The sequence below is a fragment of the Chanodichthys erythropterus genome, chromosome 22 (genome assembly GCF_024489055.1).
Source record: "Chanodichthys erythropterus isolate Z2021 chromosome 22, ASM2448905v1, whole genome shotgun sequence".
NCBI classification, from domain to species: Eukaryota; Metazoa; Chordata; class Actinopteri; order Cypriniformes; family Xenocyprididae; genus Chanodichthys; species Chanodichthys erythropterus.
In genome coordinates, this window is record NC_090242.1 from 8,332,652 (window position 1) to 8,349,332 (window position 16,681).

General features: G+C 38.7%; 1 protein-coding gene across 3 annotated transcripts in view; it reads right to left on the reverse strand.

Moving 5' to 3' along the window:
* Positions 1–16,681, reverse strand: part of stk32a (serine/threonine kinase 32A) — a 70,644-nt gene that overhangs the window by 10,726 nt on the left and 43,237 nt on the right. For 2 of the 3 annotated variants that reach the window (XM_067375255.1, XM_067375257.1), the window contains 5 exons: positions 8,978–9,067; positions 8,141–8,244; positions 6,977–7,093; positions 6,707–6,832; positions 4,594–4,722 (listed from right to left, as the gene is read on the reverse strand). In XM_067375255.1, the coding sequence (XP_067231356.1) occupies positions 4,594–4,722; positions 6,707–6,832; positions 6,977–7,093; positions 8,141–8,244; positions 8,978–9,067 (566 nt within the window). Of the gene's footprint in view, positions 1–4,593; positions 4,723–6,706; positions 6,833–6,976; positions 7,094–8,140; positions 8,245–8,977; positions 9,068–16,681 lie in introns of those variants that run through there. The other variant, XR_010893554.1, reaches the window with a different exon arrangement.

Below are 16,681 nucleotides of genomic sequence, written 5' to 3' on the forward strand. Positions count from 1 at the left end.
ATTAATTGTGTTTGTGTTCTAAACAGTAGTTTGAGAGAAGCTCAATGTAACTGTTTTAACTGTATGTCATTCCTAATAGACAGTACTGATGAATAATTAAGCACAGACTGAAGGAATAGAGGAGATTTTACTCTAAACAGTGCATGACCTCTAAGAAGGAAGGGAGGGAGTCAGTGTGGCCTGTGGGATGCTTTTCTTTATTTTGTTCTTACAACAAAAGTTCAATTTTCCGCTGCATTTATCTGTAACTGGACTGAGCTCATTTCTCCAAACTTCAGTGGGAGGAGATAAGTGAGAAGCAGTCAGGACAGATGGAGTTAGTGGGAGGAAGCATACAGAGAGAAACAGAGAGAGTCAGGAGCAGATACTGTAGGAACTGGTCATAAATTATTGATCTCCACTGCTTCAAAAAATGTGCATGTACGACACTAACTCCTACAGTATTCCTCCTACAGTAGTATTCCATTCATTCATTCATTCATTCATTCATTCATTCATTCATGCAGAGAATGGACTTGCATTCTCAACGAGTCCGATCTTGCCAGGCGACCTTGAAAGAACGAACTCGGAAGGACACGAGGACACAGAACGCATCATTGGAGAATTGAGATGTGCTGCGATCTTGTTGCTCAACTGAACGTCCCAGCATCTTATAAGTGGCTAATGCACAATAAATACAACATAACATCAATTGTCAGAACCTATTAAAAGATTTCTTTCATATTATGATAGACATTGTTTTCATATAATTTTATATCTTTTTATTTCACCGCGTGTATTTATGAAAATGAGTAGCATTTGTGTATGTTTTGTCAATGTTAAGATTATTTTTTATATGCCAATAAAAATACTGCAGGCTTTCTTCAGGTTATCACTTTATTAAAATTAAGCAAAACAAACGGTTTACTTTCACGAGCCGTCATGTATTTGCGAGCTTGTAGCGGGAATCTCACAAGAATTTTAAAGCTTACAGGCTTCCGTATGTCGACCGCCGCAGCGTCTTCTGGGATTTTTAACGGTTCGATTCCCTCAAGTTTGCATTCGATGCATCCACGATATCAAGAACACATCCGGATACTTTCATGCGTCCTCTGTTGTTGCATTCTTGAGTATTGGAACGAACTTCGACAGTTGATGATGACGTAGAGCAAGGACACAAGGACACAAGATCGCTGAGGAACGCATATTGAGAAACACCCTAACTCAGTAACTCACTAACTCACTTACTCACTTCTTGACTCACTTCTTGACTCACTGACTCACTCACGCACTGACTCACTCATTGACTCACTCATTAACTCACTGACTCACTCACTGACTCACGCACTGACTCACTGAATTACTGACTCACTCATTCACTCACTGACTTACTCAGTCATTAAAGGGATAGTTCACCCAAAAATAAAAATTTTATGTTTATCTGCTTACCCCCAGGGCATCCAAGATGTAGGTGACTTTGTTTCTACAGTAGAACACAAATTATGATTTTTAACTCCAACCGTTGCCGTCTGTCAGTCAAACAAAGCTAGTGGATGGGAACTTCTAGTAAATAAAGTGTAAATAAAACTTGCATAGACAAGTCCAGATTAAACCCTGCGGCTTGTGACGACACATTGATGTCCTAAGACACGAAACGATCGGTTTGTGCGATAAAACTAACAGTATTTATATCATTTTTTAACTCTAATACACCACTATGTCCAACCGCGTTCAGCATTCGCTTAGTGAGTCCTGATCGCGCTCTGATAGCGGCAGTGATGTCTCGCTCTCATTGAAGTATAAGCGCGAGACATCGCTGCCTCTGTCAGAGCGCGATCAGACATCACACAATGTGTCGTCACGAGCCGCAGGGTTTAATTTGGACTTGTCTATGCAAGTTATATTTACTTTTGTAGTAGAAGTTCCCATCCACTAGCTTTGTTTGACTGACAGACGGCAACGGTTGGAGTTAAAAATAATCATTTGTGTTCTACTGAAGAAACAAAGTCACCTACATCTTGGATGAGCAGATAAACATCAAATTTTCATTTTTGGGTGAACTATTACTTTAACTCACTCACTCACTCACTGAATTACTGACTCACTCACTCCTCAACTCACTGACTCACTCACTGACTCATGCACTGACTCACTAATTCACTCACAGACTCATTCACTCACTGACTCACTCACTCACTCACTGAATTACTGACTCACTCACTCATCAACTGACACACACTGACTCACTCACTCACTCACTCATTCACTCACTGACTCATTAACTTACTCATTAACTCACTCACTGAATTACTGACTCACTCATCAACTGACTCACACACTGACTCACGCACGCACTCACTCACTCACTCACTCACTGAATTACTGACTCACTCACTCATCAACTGACTCACACACTGACTCACTCACTCACTCATTCACTCACTGACTCATTAACTTACTCATTAACTCACTCACTGACTCACTCACACACTGACTCACGCACTCACTCACTCACTCACTCACTCACTCACTGAATTACTGACTCACTCATCAACTGACACACACTGACTCACGCACTCACTCACTCACTGACTCACTCACTCACTGAATTACTGACTCACTCACTCATCAACTGACTTACACACTGACTCACTCACTCATTCACTCACTGACTCATTAACTTACTCATTAACTCACTCACTCATCAACTGACTCACACACTGACTCACGCACACACGCACTCACTCACTCACTCACTCACTCACTGAATTACTGACTCACTCATCAAATGACTCACACACTGACTTATTCACTCACTCATTCACTCATTCACTCACTGACTCATTAACTTACTCATTAACTCACTCACTGACTCACTCACTCACTGAATTACTGACTCACTCATCAACTGACTGACGCACTCACTCACTCACTGACTCACTCACTCACTGAATTACTGACTCACTCACTCATTCACTCACTCATTAACTCACTCATTAACTCACTCACTCACTCACTCACTCACTCACTCACTCACTCACTCATTCACTCACTGACTCATTAACTTACTCATTAACTCACTCACTGAATTACTGACTCACTCATCAACTGACTCACACACTGACTCACGCACGCACTCACTCACTCACTCACTGAATTACTGACTCACTCACTCATCAACTGACTTACACACTGACTCACTCGCTCACTCATTCACTCACTGACTCATTAACTTACTCATTAACTCACTCACTGACTCACTCACTCACTGAATTACTGACTCACTCATCAACTGACTCACACACTGACTCACGCACTCACTCACTCACTGACTCACTCACTCGCTGAATTACTGACTCACTCATCAACTGACTCACACACTGACTCACGCACTCACTCACTCACTCACTCACTCACTCACTCACTCACTGAATTACTGACTCACTCACTCATCAACTGACTTACACACTGACTCACTCACTCACTCATTCACTCACTGACTCATTAACTTACTCATTAACTCACTCACTGAATTACTGACTCACTCATCAACTGACTCACACACTGACTCACGCACGCACGCACTCACTGACTCACTCACTCGCTGAATTACTGACTCACTCATCAACTGACTCACACACTGACTTATTCACTCACTCATTCACTCACTGACTCATTAACTTACTCATTAACTCACTCACTGACTCACTCACTCACTGAATTACTGACTCACGCACTCACTCACTCACTCACTGACTCACTCACTCACTGAATTACTGACTCACTGACTCATTCACTCACTCATTCACTCACTCACTCATTAACTCACTCATTAACTCACTCACTCACTCACTCACTCACTCACTCACTCACTCACTCACTCACTCACTCACTCACTCACTCACTCACTCACTCACATGCACACTCATACCCCTTCTGAAAAGGAAGTATACTTTAACATACTTTTAAAAAGAGTACTTATTACCGAAATAATATACTTTAAAAGATCATACTTAAGTGTGAACTGTGAGTAAATCTTTTCCAGAAAGTTCGCTTTGGCAAGCTGTTTGAACTTCTGAAAAGAACACCAAACAAACTTCATTTTGGCACGATTTTGTTCAAAATTATGTCACACATGTTTGTTCTTTGATTTCGCTTGAAGTATATCGGGGCCTTAACCCTTTAGTAAGTACATGTATAGTTAATTATTATTACTCAGTACTTAAATGTATCAGTATCTTAAAATAAAGCGTATCACAGTAATAAATTCAGTGCTGCAAAACTTCTCAGTAGAAAACTTCATGTTTCTAAAGGTCAACAATTCTTATCTCCCACTGCACAAATCCTTCAGAGAAATGACTCACACAGACAAACAAAGAACAGAGTCATTGCAGAAAAAAAACTTGAAGGTAATATGTTAATGCAATAAACAAGAATTTAATTGTTTTATGTCTTTTTGCACTTATGCAAGTTGTTGCATAACCACATACCACAGTGACAGTGTTAACAAGTGTTACTGAACCTGGGTTCAGCATGGGCTGTGATTGTTATGTTCTGAAGTAATAACTGTAATACGAGAAAGAGATGAAAAGGTTACTCATAGAGAGATGCTACCTGAGGAGATCCATCAGAGCCATTCTCCTTCGTCTTCCTCGCCAGCCTCTTCTTCTTCTTATGCAATGGTTTGGATTCCAGGATCATCTCCTCCAGCTCAAACGTGGGGTCACAGTTTAGTCGTCGTCTCTGCCATCACACAAATACTCATTTATATACAATGTGCCCATGAACAAATCAAAATCTTTTAGCAAGCATTACTATTTTAGTACAGTGTTTATTGCTACAGTCACACCCTTCTGAAAAACAAGTGCACTCAATTGTATTAAAATCTTCAAATCTTAAAAGTATATTTAAAAAAAACAAAAAAAACTTGCAGAAAATATCAAACTAATGAAATAAAAGGCCACTTAAATGTACTTAAAAGAGTACACTATCACAACAAGCTTTTAAATAGTGCACAAAACAAAATTTTACTTTGATGAACACTTTTGTTATTAAGCTGATTTTCTTGACATTATGCTTTAAAGAAGTACATTTATTTTTATGTTGACCAAAGCACATGTAAAGTACTTAATTATAATTTTAACGGTAATGTGTTATCCATTACATTCAAGTAAATATATTTAAAATGTACGAAATTGCAACTTCATCATGTGCAATTAGAACTCTAAAGTTAAGTGAATTGCATTTAATATAAATTTAAACTTTAATTTTTTTTTTTTCAGTGAGGCCTTCATTGACAGCAAGATAATGAACTTTCAGATGCCCAGAAAGCTACTAAAGACACATTTAAATCAGTTCATGTGACTACAGTGGTTCAACCTTAATGTTATGCCAAAAAATGACTTTTCAACAATATCTAGTGATGGGCAATTTCAAAACACTGCTTCATGAAGCTTCGAAGCTTTACGATTCTTTTGTTTCAAATCAGTGGTTCGGAGCGCCAAAGTCATGTGATTTCAGTAAACGAGGCTTTGTTACATCATAAGCGTTTTGAAATTTCAATGCTTCACGTGACTTTAGCGGTTTGATACACGCTCCGAACCACTGATTCGAAACAAAAGATTCATAAAGCTTTTAAGCTTCATGAATCAGTGTTTTGAAATCGCCCATCACTAGATATTGTTGAATAAAAATGTTATTTTGTTTTTTTGGCGCACAAAAAGTATTCTCGCCACTTCATAACATCAAGATTGAACCACTGTAGTCACATGAACTGTTTTAAATATGTCTTTAGTAGCTTTCTGGGCATTGAAAGTGTTAATTATCTCGCTGTCAATGGAGGCCTCACTGAGCCATCGGATTTCATCAAAAATATCTTAATTTGTGTTCCGAAGATGAACAGAGGACTTGCGAGAGTAATTGAGGCTGAGTAATTAATGACATAATTTTCATTTTTGGGTGAACTAACCCTTTAAGTGTCCAAAGAGATTTCATTCAGTTTGCACAAGTTAAAGCATATTATACTCTTTTTATGCTTAAGTGTACTTCTTTCACGAAGGCACTCTTACTAATACTTTCTAGTTCAAGGAAAAGTGCTGACATTTAAAAATTCAAAATCCTAACAAGAGCTGTTGTCTTATCAATTTACAGAAGCCCCAAAAAGTGTTCGGATACCGAAGTCACAATGTCGAATGTCTGAATGTCATCACATTAGAAACGCACAGATATACACTGCAAAATATTAAAGCAAGTGGCTATAATTGTGCCAGAGCTTCACTTTTGTTGAGCCAATTTTGGAATTCAGCATTTTTACAGTGCATTCCAAACAGCATAAATATTGCTTACGCAAGACACTTTGAAGGTAGAGCAATCATGGTAACCATGTAGAATTTCTGTTCCACACAGAAATTTTCAAAAGACAACCACATCAAACGAGCCTTCGAGAAGGAACGTTTTTATAGGGGTCAACTGATGGCTTCCAAGATTCACTGCATCAAAACCTCTCAGGACAGACCAATTACCATAAATCTGCACAAGGCTTGCAAAGTGTAACATAAATTAAACCAGCGGCACCTGCAAACTCGCTTTGGTTCTGTGAAAAGATTTTCATTCAAAGTTTTTGTTATGAACCCATGATTTTTGATGTTTCATAATGTTTAGAATGTCTACATGTATATGTCTCTTTATTTACAGTCAGTGTTTATGTGTGTGTGTTTTATATACTTACATTAGGGAGGAAGCCAGGTGGGATTTGTTTGCTGAGCACAGCATCCCAGTTGACATCAGAGAGATATTCCAAGTCCTGGAGCTCCGAGAGACAGGAAATCCTCTTCTGAGCATCTACACACAACAGCTGACGACAGACGAAACGTTTTCTTTTGGAATCAATGTTTCATAAGGTATTGGATCATGTATATTTGTTAATTGATACTAAAAACAAATGCAATAAATAAATGAATAAAAGATGACTATGGTGTGATTAATGAATTAATGTTACCATTTGTAAGAGAGATTTGATCCCTGAAGACCAGGCCGCAGGGTAACAGGGGTGCGCTTTGTGGAAAGTTTGCAGGATCTCATTGGCTGGTGTGTTCGCGCGCATGATGTACGGCCTCTAAAGAGAGAACCCAGGGTGAAATCAACCATGATGCATCAATAGCAGCTGACCGTAAATTTAGGTAGGGCAGATTCTGGGTCTTAGCGCTAGTTTACGTTAAACATTTTTAAGCTTTATATTCTAATATTTATATTCTTGCTGAACACATGAAAAACACTTTTGGGAGAGCTTGTGTTATTCAGCCTGAGGGTAGCGCTCATTTTGACTGACAGGCTTTAAGTACACACGACACACGCATAGAACACGATCTTAGAATTGCCTTAATGAAGTATTTATTGCCTATGTTATTTTAGAATATTAAAAGCTGGAGGGATTCTGGTGAGGAAAAGAAAGTCATGTCTATTCTCAAACATGAAACAAACACAAAACACAAAAGCATGTTCAAACTAAAGGGTTTAAACTTCCGTTAATCTGATACTGACCTGATGTGGACTAATATACACATAGATGAAGCCAATTCATATTGTCTTGGTCTGGAGCATGGTTACCAGGTTTTCACAACAAAATCCGTCAAATTGCTACTTAAAACTAACCCAAAACTAGCCCAATTGCGTTTCGGAGGGGGTCCCCTGGTAAAAATCACGTTCCACAGGGTAAAATCCACATTTTTGGTGGGGTTCCCCTAGTAAAATTTGCATTCCACAAGAAAAATATCATGTTATTTGGGGTTGCTGCAGTTCCATTTTTCACCACAGATTTACATTGGAAAACTGAGGGGCGCTGTAGAGCTGAAATTTTATTATATCCTGCTCACTTTACGACTTAAAATAGTCAAGAAAAATATTTGTTACAGAATGCTGAACACATTTACAATTTATTATGGATTCAGTTTATAAAGAGGTCTACGGTTTGAATGAATATTTTGTTAGGGCTCTGCTTCACCTGCCCTTACAGACGAGCCGTGGCGGGAAACGTCTAAACGTATATTTTCAAGTGTCAAGAGCAGGGTTAGTGAGACTCAAGTATGCTAATGTGGCTTACTTTGTTCTGAATCGGTTCTTGTCCTAATACTGATCTCAGATCAGATAGTTGAGAGTCCCTCACCTGTCCACGGAGAAGCTCATATGCAGTAATCCCTAAAGACCACCAGTCCACTGAGAAAGAGTAACCTGGGTGTGTTCCCTCGAACGACTGGAACAGTTCTGGGGCTGCAACAACAGACAACACAACAGCAAAGATTATGCACAGTATACTGAAGTACTGTTATTTGAACAGCCCACTCGTTGCTGCAATTTCAAATGATCCAAATCTCTATTACTGAAATTATGTTCTAACAGTAGCTAAAGAGTGCTGACTGATATCATGGTAATATGGTGATGGTGATGAAAAAATGTTTTCAAATTACTTCAGAGAATGTCATCAAATAAGAATGATACATGCCAAAAAAAAACTATTCTAATACAATGCTACTTCTTGGTCTTTTCTGTTAATGTAGTTACTACACCGAGTACAACAGCCCAGAAATGCTGAAGCCTGGTACTGTAGCGCTGTAAGTTCACTGTCAGAAAAAAAGGCACGGCGCTGTCACTGGGGCAGTACCCTACGGTACAAAAGTGAAAAGGTACTAATATTCACTTTTAAAGTACTAATATGTACCATTTAGGGGTAAGTGCGATACAAAGATGTACCTTTTCACTTTTGTACCTAGTGACAGCATCAAATTTTAATGATACTTCCTTGACTTTTATTAATAGAAAAAAGAACACTTAATCTTTGAAGGAACAGATAAATTAACCCTGAACCATGAAAACTACGTTCCTATGCATATGACATTTAACAATTTGTAAATGAAGAGTAAAATAAGGAACCTTTGACTGAAGTTATAAAATAAAGCATAACTAGAAGTCCCTCAGTGTTAAAGAGAAGTATGAAAGCTCTCACCCATGTACGGTTTTGTCCCTGCAATAGATGTGGCTTTTAAGTCTTCCTTCACAATAGCAGCTATGTTAAAATCTGTCAGGTGAGCGTGACCTGCAAAGAAAGAGATAAACACTAAACAAAACCAAATACTGTATATATAATATTGGACTACAAGAAATTTAATTTATTTAAAACAAATATAAGCAAATGCAATAATAATCAAAACTTCTTTTGCTTTAAATAGAAGTGGTTAAACGGATGCTTACAGAGACTTTCCTGAGATTGACGACCTCCCAATTTGCATTCTACTAAGTATTTGTTTTGCTGGCAATGGGAAAGTACACACTGCTGAGTATGTTTGCATCATAGAATCAATATCTCTTGATACCTGCAAGGTCTGTAATATCTGGAGATAGCTATCCGTTAGCATTCCCATTCATCTCAATGGCATTTGCTCAGTTGGATGTGACATTTATGATGCTGTCTTGGCCCAGGGGCACTTAGTTTTCTATACAGATTTTTTTTTTTTTTGAGGCAGTTACCTGAGCCGTGTGACTAATTACTCTGGAGCCACAGGAAAATGACGCACTGACAACACCGATTGGCTAATGGCCACACAACAACATGCACAGTCCCAAACCTACTCCAGCTATTTTTAACATCCATGAGCTGTGATGTGATAAGCACAAATCAGCCCTAACAAGTTATGAAAATACCATTAGAATAATGACACCATTGACATATATCCTGACATCATCTCATCTGACAGCTGATACAACGCAAGACTCAGGTCAGGAGGAACAGAAAACAAACAACAACAACAACAACAACAAAAAAACCCTGCATGGTCTAGAGAAGTGTTTTGTAAAATGTTCTCCCTCTCCAACCATTGCTGGACTTCAAGTAGGGATGTAGGCTTCCTCTTTGGATGGGTTGCTTGGTAGTATGAGTTGTGATAGTTGGAACACTATGCTTTCCATGCTACTCTCTTCTGCACTCTCTGATCGGAATTTAAGTAGGGCTAAAAGCTTCCCTTTTAGACAAGTATCTCCTTAGGGTTGGTATAGGTAGATGAAGTTATGATGGGCAGTCTGCACAGTGTCCCATTATCCCATTTACCTCCCTCCCCACCTAGTGTTGGGGTATGAAGTAGGGACATCATGAGATCCATGTTAAGGTAGAGGTAATTACCTGTTTTTTTATTTCTTGGTTTAGCGACAGAGATCGATAGCAATACAGGTCTTTAGAGAGTGTCATTTACCTTGGTCAGAGTATTAGCTAGTGAATAAGGATTATGGGCGGATTGAAATGCATCCCATTTTCTTGTTGCCATTCTCCCAAATTATTTATTGGGGTTTTAAGTAGGGCTTAAGCTCCCTTACGATTCCCTTGGGGGTATAGAGTCTGGTTCATGAGAAACTCTTGTTACTTCCCTTCCATATGATTTTGTTGTGGTCGGGATATGTGCTCCCCCTTGGATGGTGGTGATACTAAGGTTGTAGCTATGGGCTTTCAGGCAGAGTATAGTTGGACTTAGTGGCTGCTGTCCACTCCTCGCCTGTCGCCTTTCTCAATAACATCAGCTAGGAGGTACTGACTGCTAGTATGATCCCTTTGGTAGACTATTCCCTATGAGCCTCTCAGGCTTAACATAACATAGCTGAGGTTATGTTGTGTATTCCTCTTATAACCTTGCTTCCAGGGTTTCAGGCTAATACCTGTCTGGTGCCAAAATTGGGCTATCCAAACCTGGACTTCCCTCATTTGAAGTCAGAAGCTTTGGGGGTTATTCCCTAAGCACCTAGGAGGAAAGCCGATGTGCATCTCTTGCACAAGTCGCATAGGATATTCCCCTGGGTGCTGACACGCTATTCTGACTCTGGTTTGGTCCGTAGAGTCACTTAAGTACTATGCCCACTTGTGTATACTCACAACCTAGTGGGGCAGGCATGTCTTCAGCATGGTGTAGTGGGTATTGTGTTCCACATAGCATCAACACCAAAGCCAATTTTCCACCTAAATTACCTGGAACAATTTGTCCCAGGATCTTTTATCCCCCCAGACCTGTTGCTGTCTGTGTTTCCATTGCATTCTAAAGTACCATGAAGATTAGTCCTGTGACGTAGGACTGTGCACGACTGATCCAGTTCTCACTGGATTTCATCCTCCGCATTTAAGATAATAAAGCCCGAATTTCGTTGTCAGTCCATAAGTTGTATTTTTTAAACTCCATTGTTGATTCGAATAGCAAACAACTCTTACTGCACACACCACAACAGACTTTTAAAAATGGTGGTTGAAATAAAATGCTGCGTGGAGTCAACCAATCAAAAAGCTGGATGAACTCAGCCAATCAGCATGTTCAGTGCCAAGTCCCACCCCCCGAATGTTCTGGAACTTTGAAAAAGTACTACCTCGTGAACAGGGACTTTCGGAAATTTTATACCTGGAACTTCATTTAGACCCTGGTTCCTGCAGTCAAAACATACCATAGTCCCTAATTCCTGGGGAAAATTCTTCCGGTGGTAATGCGGCTCAAGACGCAGCATCAAAGTTATACTTCAAAAGGGAACATATAAGGTTGTGAATGCAACCCAGTTCCCTGAGAAGGGGAATGAGATGCTTTGTTTCGTTGCCATGCATCAAGGCATGCTTTGTTTACATGTGCTTAGACACCAGTCATGCTGATGCCATCCTCCATAGCATCAGCACCAAGATGCAGCGTCTTGTTTCCCTTCTCAGGTAACTGGGTTGCATTCGCAGCCTGAGGGAACACATAACAACTGTGGTGGCAAATTTGCCCATGCATTACAGTACATTACAACAGTAATCCTCCATTCTACAATATATACAGTCCAGCTTTGTCTCAGCATTAAGGTTGAAACAGCACCTTCCGAAATCTACTCCTTTGTTTCTGCCCTGATAAAACTGGTTTGGTTTGATTTGTGGGGCTGTTCCTCTACTGACATTTAGTGTAGTGAGCAGATAAGGAAATTACACTGACCGGAGTGAGGCGGCCAAAGTCAGCTGCTCACCTTGATGAAGATCTGCCATTGCTGCAGGGTTTGAGAAAACTAGAGCAGATGCTGTGTGTATGACAAGTCACAAAAGGAAGAGGCACATGGGATTTTTTTTTTTTTATCTAAGCATATGCATATGTGTCCCTATATCATAGAAAGAGTAGATGTTGTGGATGTGTGCAGTGTTGATATGAATGTAAAACAGCTTCATGCAGGAGCTGCATTATTTAAACACCAACAACGGACCTCATAGATAAAAAGAAAATTAAGGAGATTTCTGCAAACCAATGTCAGTCTCATTTGTATTCATAACTACAAACCCGATTCCAAAAAAGTTGGGACACTGTACAAGAGGAATGCAATAATTTACAAATCTCATAAACTTATATTTTATTCACAATAAAATATAGATAATATATCAAATGTTGAAAGTGAGACATTTTGAAATGTCATGCCAAATATTGGCTCATTTTGGATTTCATGAGAGCTACACATTCCAAAAAAGTTGGGACAGGTAGCAATAAGAGGCCGGAAAAGTTAAATGTACATATAAGGAACAGCTGGAGGACCAATTTGCAATTTATTAGGTCAATTGGCAACATGATTGGGTATGAAAGGACCTCTCAGAGTGGCAGTGTCTCTCAGAAGTCAAGATGGGCAGAGGATCATCAATTCCCCCAATGCTGCAATGAAAAATAGTGGAGCAATATCAGAAAGGAGTTTCTCAGAGAAAAATTGCAAAGAGTTTGAAGTTATCATCATCTACAGTGCATAATATCATCCAAAGATTCAGAGAATCCTAATCCTTGTGTGTAAGGGTCAAGGCCGGAAAACCATACTGGATGCCTGTGATCTTCGGGCCCTTAGACGCCACTGCATCAAATACAGGAATGCTACTGTAATGGAAATCACAACATGGGCTCAGGAATACTTCCAGAACAAAATCCACCGTGTCATTTGCCATTGCTGGCTAAAACTCTATATGTCAAAAAAGAAGCCATATCTAAACATGATCCAGAAGCGCAGGCGTTTTCTCTGGGCCAAGGCTTATTTAAAATGGACTGTGGCAAAGTGGAAAACTGTTCTGTGGTCAGACGAATCAAAATTTGAAGTTCTTTTTGGAAAACCCGGACGCCATGTCATCCGGACTAAAGAGGACAAGGACAACCCAAGTTGTTATCAGTGCTCAGTTCAGAAGCCTGCATCTCTGATGGTATGGGGTTGCATGAGTGCGTGTGGCATGGGCAGCTTACACATCTGGAAAGGCACCATCAATGCTGAAAGGTATATCCAAGTTCTAGAACAACATCTGCTCCCATCCAGACATTGTCTCTTTCAGGGAAAACCTTGCATTTTCCAACATGACAATGCCAGACCACATACTGTATCAATTACAACATCATGGCTGAGTAGAAGAAGGATCCGGGTACTGAAATGGCCAGCCTGCAGTCCAGATCTTTCACCCATAGAAAACATTTGGCGCATCATAAAGAGGAAGATGCAACAAAGAAGACCTAAGACAGTTGAGCAACTAGAAGCCTGTATTAGACAAGAATGGGACAACATTCCTATTCCTAAACTTGAGCAACTTGTCTCCTCAGTCCCCAGACGTTTGCAGACTGTTATAAAAAGAAGAGGGGATGCCACACAGTGGAAAACATGGCCTTGTCCCAACTTTTTTGAGATGTGTTGATGCCATGAAATTTAAAATCAACTTATTTTTCCCTTAAAATGATACATTTTCTCAGTTTAAACTTTTGATATGTCATCTATCTTGTATTCTGAATAAAAAATTGAAATTTGAAACTTCCACTTAAAGGGATAGTTCACCCAAAAATGAAAAACATTTCCTCACCATGATAAATTTTAAAATTGACTTTCTTATTTGAAACATAAAAGAAAACATTTAGGGAATGAAACAAGGGAATCTATGGAAACTAACAACGACAATAGAAACAAGGAAACAGGAACTAAACCACAGGACGAGAACACAGGCATAGCAAGACAACAACAAAATGAGAGTCCATGAAACAGAGACACATAGAATCATAAAAATAATCTAATTGCAATATAACATTTTTGGAATATGATTATGTTATCCAGATTACATATAATCAGTTACTACCCAGCACTATCGATGTGGTGTTTTAGCCCTACACTTAAAAACATGTTGTGTGTGTGAAAAAAGCATAATTTTCCTTCTTTCTATCATAACTGGGTCTTTGTCATGTCAGAATGCAGAGTGTTTTAAACTCTCTCTCTCTCTCTCTCTCTCTCTCTCTCTCTCTCTCTCTCTCTCTCTCTGTGTGAGTGGTCTTGGCTACTGCAGAAGGGGCAATGGAGGTAACGTAGCTTTCATTCCTCAGGGGATAAAAACCCAACTGTCCACTGAGCTGTAGAGAGCACCTCCTCTAGACGTGAGGTCTGCCGGAGTCAGCGGTTTACAGCCACCCTCTGGGGGTTAAAAAGAGCACTGGTCTGTGTTTGTAAGATGAGCAGATGGCCTCAAAAAGCATTTTGCCTTCCAAATATCTGTCTGATTTTCAGTCAAAAGCAAATGGATGTTTTGGCGTAGGATTCATCAGCAATAGTCAGTTAAAGGGATAGTATAGCCAAAATAAAAATTCTGTCATCAATTCACCTTGATGATGTTTCAAAACGTTTATGACTTTCTTTCTTCTGTGAAACATAAAATAGTATATTTTGTGAAGTGAAAAATAAAATATGCCCCCCCCCCCAATGTTCATACAATGGAAGTCAATGTCACCAAAACAGTTTTGATCTTAGAGTGTGCGTACGCTTAAAGGGATAGTTCACCCAAAAATGCAATTTCTGTCATTAATTACTCACCCTCATGTTGTCCCAAACCCGTAAGACCTTCATTTGTCCTCAGAACACAAATTAAGATATTTTTGATGAAATCCGATTTCAAAACACTGCTTCATGAGGCTTCGAAGCTTTATGAATATTTTGTTTTGATTCAGTGGTTCGGAGCGTGTATCAAACTGACAAAGTTACGTGAAACACTGAAATTTCAAAACACTTATGACGTAACGATGCCTCGTTTACTGAAATCACGTGACTTTGGTGCTCCGAACTGCTGAATCGCAACAAAAGATTCGTGAAGCTTCCCGAAGCAGTGTTTTGAAATCACCCTTCACTAGATATTGTTGAATAAAGTCACTATTTTGTTTTGTTTTTGTGCACAAAAAGTATTCTTGTCGCTTCATAACATTAAGGTTGAACCACTGTAGTCACGTTGACCATTTTATCGATGTCTTTTAATACCCTTATGGGCCTCAAAAGATGCTGTGTTAATGCTACTTATGTGTGGATCAGATACCCTCGGATTTCATCAAAAATATCTTAATTTGTGTTCTGAGGACAAATGAAGGTCTTACGGGTTTGGGACAACATGAGGGTGAGTATTTACTGATAGAAATAACATTTTTGGGTGAACTAATGCTTTAAATCCACGCCAACGCTCATATTTATAACAACGGTCTTTGACGTGGAGAAGTGCTTAGAGCCACGTCAGGGTCTGAGCAGACGTACGCTCTTTTCCTGGTCAGATTAATGCAGGTTTTTGGAAATCTAAGCTATTCTTGAAGCTTGCCATTATAAATGAAAGGATTTGGACGATGACTGGTGATCTTTTATATGTAAATGACATTAATTAGCTGCCGTTTAAAACGCAGAGATCTGAAACCATTCAGCTGCATGCAAGGTCAAAATCATTTGTGATTTATAGATTCCACATCTGAAAGAGAGGCGAATGCTCATTTTCCGTGTGTGCGTTCAGTCTATGAATCACACGTACGCACATCGGAGAAATGATCGTAAGATCAAATTTAGGACCGTTTCTGCGCAACATTTAATTTAACTTTTTTTAACTTTTTGTTATTTTTTATTATTAAGATGTATGAATGCTTCCTTGATGTAAAATGCATCTCGGTGCCTTATAAAATGTAATTTGGAGCTACTATGCTACAATGATTGTATCAGTTGGTATAATTTGATATATACCACGGTATTTAATGATTATATGATTCTCCAAGGGACATCTCCAATGAATTGCATAGAATTATTATGTTAAACTCAAAAAACTTGCACTGCAAAAATAACTTTTAATCAGTTTAATTGTTTTGTTCCTCAAAACAGATTTCTGTTCAGACTTGATCCCAGAAAATATATCTTGAATTGAATATCATTGTACGGAAGAGGATTAGGGCCAAGCAATAATAATAATAATAAAAAAAAAAAAAACATTTCAAGATTAAAGTTGTTAAATTTAGAGAAAAAAGTCGAGATAAAATGTTGAGAATAAACTCGTTCAATTTCAAGAAAAAAGTTGAGATAAAATGTTGAGAATAAAGTCATTAAATTACGAGAAAAAAGTCGTTAAATTACGAGAACAAATTCGTTAAATTATGAGAAAAATTTAATTAAATTTCAAGAAAAAAGTCGAGATAAAATGTTGAGAATAAAGTCATTAAATTATGAGAAAAAAGTCGTTAAATTACGAGAACAAATTTGTTAAATTATGTCTTTTTTAATGAAATAAAATTTTGTTATTCTCAACATTTTTGTTTCGATTTTTTTTTTCAAAGTTTTACGATTTTTTTCTCGAAATTTAACAACTTTAATCCCGAGATGGTTTTATTTATTTTTTTATTATTGCTTGGCTCTAATCCTCTTCCGTACC